Consider the following 6,253-nt stretch of genomic DNA (forward strand, 5'->3'; position numbering starts at 1 on the left):
CCTTATTTTTGTGGTATTCACACTATTATTGCTGACGGATGATTAAATAATATAATATCTTTAAAAATATCTGAAACATAAAGCTTTCTTCTTTGAGAAAAACGTTTTCAAAGCTCCCGTTTGTGGACTACAGTGGAAAAGTGTCACGAAGCAACTTTCTTCTAAAACATTGTTAAGTGAGACAGAGGCTGTCTGTCAGGTTAAAGTGTGTTAGACATCTCATCTGCAACAACAGCAGAAACAGCCACAGGAAGCTGTGCAAGAAACACATCACAGTGTTTAGACATTTTTGGTCTCGTTTATAAACGCGAGGAAACCATTTCTTTCAGCCTGGCTCCGTGTTTGAGCGTTCTAGAGCATGTTTCCTCCTCACGTGAAATCCTGCATGTGTGACACTGAAACATCCCTGAGATTGGACATCACACACAGACAAAGCAGAACACCTTCAGTCCCAAATCAACTCGATGCAATGACTTCAGGTCAGACTCAACACTGCAAAAATGATGCACTCGCTCTGTATTTGTTGTGTTTTACATTAGAAATATCTCAAAATTCTTAAATCAAGACACACCTACTTGAGAAGGAAAATGAGTCTTTTTTTCTGAAAAAAAAAAAAATCTCAAAGTATCTGTGAGTGGAGTCATTTTATGACAAATTCTTAAAAACTTGTGGACACTATAATTGTTATTGTTGTATTTAAGTCATAAATAATGTCACAATGCAATATGCCAAAATAAAGAGTAAAAAAATAGCTCAAATGCAAAAAATTATTGTAAAAACTGTAAAAAAAGAAAAAGAAAAGAAAAGATAATTGTATATTTTTTTCAGTATTATTATTATTATTATTATTGAGTCATCAAAAGCAACATGTCAGGACAATAACAATTTTTAGAATTTTTTTTAATTCCCTTTTATTTTTTAAAATAAAATTACTGTTATGAAAATGCAAAAAAAAAAAATATAAAATATATATATTTTTATTTTATATATATAAAAAGGTAAAAAAAATATAGTAAAAACTGTCATTGTAAAACTTTTGACATTTGTGCCAGATTTCTTCGAATATGCATTTTTTTTTTTTCAGAAAATTACTGGTTATGAAATAATGTCAAAACGTAAAAATAAATAAATAAAATTTATGTGAAAAAAAAAAGTTTCACGTAAAAATCAATATTGTATTTTGCTGTATTTTTGTGAATGTTGAAATGCAAAAAAACTTAAATAAAAAAAATAATAAGGGTCCCTTTTATGTGGCAGATGTCTTCTAATAAGCATAATGCCAGACAATACTTTATATTTAATACAGTCATCATAATCAAGCTGTCAGGACAGTAACAATTTTTATTATTTCTATTTTAATTTGTTATTTTAATTTTATTATTTAAGTAATGTTGAAATGCAAAAATAATAATAAAAAAAAAATTATGTGCAATAAAAAAGTTTAGGGTTTCACCTAAAAATAAAAAAGCTAGAAATTATATTTTGCTGTGTTTTTGTGGCAGATTTCTTCTAATAAGCATAATGTCTAAAAAAATACTTTATATGTAATACAATCATCAAAATCAGCCCATCAGGACAAACACAATAACAATTTTTCTTCTTATTATTTTTTTTTTAATAAAATGCTGAAATCCAAAAATAAATAAATAAAAATAAAAAAAGTCCCTTTGTTGCAAAAAAAGGTTTTTGTACAAAAAACAGCTTATTTTGTTAATAGTTTTTGTATATGTACATGACAAATATTCTGTCAGGACACATTTTATGATTGATTTTGTGCATGAATATTTATCTATTAACTTTTTTTAATGAATGTATATATAAAGCAAGACTCAAGTAAATCTTAATTTATCTTTATTTAAGAATTTTTATATATTTGTAATAAAAATCATGCTAAGTAATTCAAACTAAGAAATACATTTTTGCAGTGAAAGCCAAAGGTGAACGTCAAACACCCCCAAAAAACCACCACCGAAATATTCAAATACAGTCCGGTGCTCCAATTTGGAAAACATCACGAAACTTACCAATTTGGTAAACAATGTTTCCAATTTGGAATCTTATTTGGAATTCTGCGTTTGTTTGTTTGTTTTCAGCATGTCGCCGCGTCTGCGTCTGCGTATTCGATCGGCTGCGACGCGCACTCAACGTCAAAGGGCCGCTCTTTCACGGGACTATCGTTGACGTCCTCGTAGCTGCCGGACGGAACTCCGCCGTTGCCGCATTCCGGTTCCGTCTCGTATCCGGTGTCTCTGAGCGCGCGCAACGGATGCGCTCCGTTCTGATTGGCCGGATCCGTCTTTTCCTGCACTGGCTCCATCAGACCGGCTTCACAGGCCGCGTACTCCTGCTGCGGCTTTTTATTGGAGCCGAGGAGAGCGGATCGCAGGCGGAGACACGGCGCAGGCAGGTACTGCATGTAACAGTTGTACGCCAAAGCGGCGAGGAACAACAGGAAGAAAAGCAGGAAGAGAGACAGCAGGGCAACGCTGTTGTCGTGTTGAATGTATTTAGCCGAGGGGTCGAGCGTCTCGGTGCGTGTCGGTAAGTTGCTGACCTCCGGAGGGATGTAGGATTTGGGTTTAATGGCATTGCTGGGAGGGGTTGTTAGTGAGGGAGCGTCCGTGTGAGCCGGCGTTAGTCCCGAGCCGTTACCGTTATTACCTTCCACCGGAGTGACCGTGACCGTGGACGCTGACGCGGATGCTGCGCTGGACGGATGCTGAGCGGATATCGACGGCGTGCTCTCGGGAAGCTCCAGCCGAAGCGTGTATCCCGCCAGCAGACGGGTGAAGTTCTGTCCTGATGCCGATTCGACGGACCAGCATTCGTAGCGGCCGGCGTCCTCTGGCGTCACGCTGTAGATCAGCAGCCCGTTCTCGTTCAGCAGGAGGAAGCGTGAAGCTTCGGTCAGGATGTGGCCGTTGAGTTTCCACAACACCTGAGCTAGGTTTGATCGCACCTGACACGGCAGATCGGCCGAACCGCCCGGCTTCACCAACACCTGCTGATAGTCGGCCACCGCCAGAGGAGCAACTGCAATGGAAGAGAGTTAGGGGTCATTACTAGTTTAATTACATTTAAAAATAAAAAGGTCCCTTTTATGCCAAAAAAAAAAAAAATTGTATGAATGTCAAAATGCAAAAATAAATACAGTAAATAAAAATTAAAAAAGCAAAAAATATATAAAAAAATCATGACGGTCAATTTTTATTTTTTATATTTTTATTTTTTTTTTAAATAAAATTACTGTTTTGAAGTAATGTCAAAAATGCACAAATAATTAAACAAAAATAAAAAAGGTCCCTTTTGTGCAAGAAAAAGAAAGAAAAGAAATTATATTTAGCTTTTAAGACATTTGTGGCAGATTTCTTCTTATTAGCATAATGCCAAAAATATTATATGTAATACAGTCATCAAAATCAAGCTGTCAGGTCAGTATCAATTTTTATTATTTTAATTTATTATTATTTAATTTTGGTTTTAAATATTTATATTTAAAAGTATTTTATTTTAAAATAAATTACTGTAATAAAAATATTTTTTTATGTAATACAGTCATCAAATATTGAATTTAATATATATATATATATATATATATATATATATATATATATATATACACACACACACACACACACACACATATATATATGTATATATATATATAATAAAAGAAATAATAAATTATACAAAAATAATATAGAAAATCTAAATAATATATATATATATATATATATATATATATATTAAATTAAAATAAATTTTACACAAATTATAAACATTTGAAGTAAATATTTGATTAATTTATTTGTAATTTACTAAGACTCAATAATTAAATTTTTTTTCAATTCGTTTATATATTTATACACACGCACACACAAAACATATATTATTACAAACATTATTATTCCTCTAACTGTATAATATATTTTATGCTTTATATTTTTAAAGAAATATTTAAACTAATTATGCTTAAATTACACTTAAAATATATATAATAAATTATTCAAAAATAATATATAAAATCTATAATTTATAATAAGACAAACATTGCAAGTAAATATTTTTTTATTTGTTATTTAATTTCTGAGATTCATCATAGCATATAAAACTATAAATTATGATTATTGTTTCTCTGACTCTATAATTATAAGGCATAAGTTATATTATAAAGAGAAATATTTAAGCTAAATGAATTTTATTTTCAATAAAAAAATATATATAATAAATTCTAAAAACTATATAAAATGTATAATAATATACTACATTATAATAAATTAGAAATGTAGAACAAGTACACACACTCAAATGCACCTTAAATCTTACTTTTTTTTGTTAGTACATGTCTATATAATTATTATAAATACAGTGACACTGTTTGCATGCCCTCATTTTTTTCTTAGTCTGTACCAGTTACTGTACATGCAGTTAAGAATAAACCTATACAAACAAAAGCAGAAACTAAAACTGGATCATTTGAGCTGCTTTACTGAGTTTAATTTAATACTGATGACATTTCTACATGACATACCTGGAGGACATATCCCAGCATCCCCTCTGAGGCTCTGAATCAACTTCCTGCAAACACACACACAAAACACCCAGAGTAATTACAGCGTAAACACAGACACACCTGATTGAACATGATAATACTGGATGGCAAACATATTTCACAAAATACATTCAAAAATATGTCTTTAAAACACTCTTGAATTAAGAAGTATGTACTACTGGGAAAAACTTGCAGAAATGAAAAACAAAATATATATAATATATAAATTATGATTGCTCTGACTCAAATGACCTACTGATTTATGTAATGAAATGATATGAATTAAAATTATATAATAACAAATAAAAATGTAAATGATTATGACAATTCCTAAAACATTTTAAAGCATATTAAAAAGTAGGAAAAAAAATTACAAATTTTAAATGATATAAAACAAAACTGCAAAGAGTAAATATAGGCACACAATATACATTAAATCCTCTGACTATTAAATTATAAATTATATCAAATGAATTATATTATAAATGTAAATATATATATATATATATATATATATATTATATATATATATATAATATATATATATATATATATATATATATTATTTTTTTTAACCATTCTGTTTTATTATTATGTTTTTTATTTTTATGTTATATAGTTTATTATCTTTATTTTCTTTTAACAATTTCATGTATTTCACATACATTCCATTTATTTTCCTAAAATTTCCCTTTTTTATTATTATTTGGACATTTACATTTTTTACATTTATTTTCAATCATTTAATTTGATGTTTCTTTAATTATTATTTTTGTTACTTAACTTTTTATTTTAATATATATAAATAATATTAACCTTTTTGTCTATTTTTATTACACAACCATAAAATATAATATAATACATATAATTAAAAATATAAATATCATTTTATCATTTTATTATATCAATGAAATATTACTACATTTGTTTTATATTACATTTGATTTCACAGCCATTAATTTTTCCAAACTGCTTGTCCTAATGTTTCTTATTTTATTTTATTTTATTTTTAATATTTTATGTAATTTTATTTTTCCCAAATTGCTTGCCATGTGTAGGGTCTCCATCTTTTATAAACTGTTTGAAATTTTTATCATTTACTTTGATTGATTTCTTAAAATTATTTTTGTTATTTAACTTTATTATTTTATTATTTTATATTTATATAATTTTAACATTTTTGTCTATTTTTATTTTACAACCATAAAAAAATAATATAATAAATATAATTTAAAATATAAATATAATTAAATATTATTAATTTTGTATTATATTATATTTTATTTCACACCCATTCATTTTCCAAACTGCTTGTCCTTGTCTTTTAATTTAATTTAATTTTATTTTATTTATTTATTTTTTTACCCAAATTGCTTGCCCTGTGTAGGGTCACCAGCTTTTATAACCTGTTCAAATTTCATTTATTTGTTTAATCATCTAATATTATAATATAATCATCAAATGATATTAAATTAAATTACATTAAAATATTGACTAGTACATTTTTTTATACAGAAAATGATTACATAAAGCATACAAAGCATTATACTTAAAAATGTATAGAAATTACAGTAACTAAATTAAATAAAACATGTAGTAATAAATTATAAAAAGTGTAAATATAAGCCATCCGACTTGCATAAAACATTCAAAAATAATTAAAAGAGTTTTTAAAACTTATTAGGACTGCACAGCAAAATT

At 27.9% G+C, this 6,253-nt stretch overlaps 1 protein-coding gene across 1 annotated transcript in view; it reads right to left on the bottom strand.

Moving 5' to 3' along the window:
- Positions 1 to 1,910: 1,910 nt before the first annotated feature.
- The window catches only part of sema4d (sema domain, immunoglobulin domain (Ig), transmembrane domain (TM) and short cytoplasmic domain, (semaphorin) 4D), a 5,566-nt gene continuing 1,223 nt past the window's right edge, over positions 1,911 to 6,253 (bottom strand). Inside the window, exons 2-3 of the mRNA XM_073824061.1 lie at positions 4,532 to 4,578; positions 1,911 to 3,033 (exon numbers count right to left, since the gene is read on the bottom strand). Of these exons, the coding sequence (XP_073680162.1) occupies positions 2,090 to 3,033; positions 4,532 to 4,578 (991 nt within the window). The 3' untranslated portion in view covers positions 1,911 to 2,089. The remainder of the gene's footprint in view (positions 3,034 to 4,531; positions 4,579 to 6,253) is intronic.

Source organism: Garra rufa, chromosome 19, assembly GCF_049309525.1.
Source record: "Garra rufa chromosome 19, GarRuf1.0, whole genome shotgun sequence".
Classification (NCBI taxonomy): Eukaryota; Metazoa; Chordata; class Actinopteri; order Cypriniformes; family Cyprinidae; genus Garra; species Garra rufa.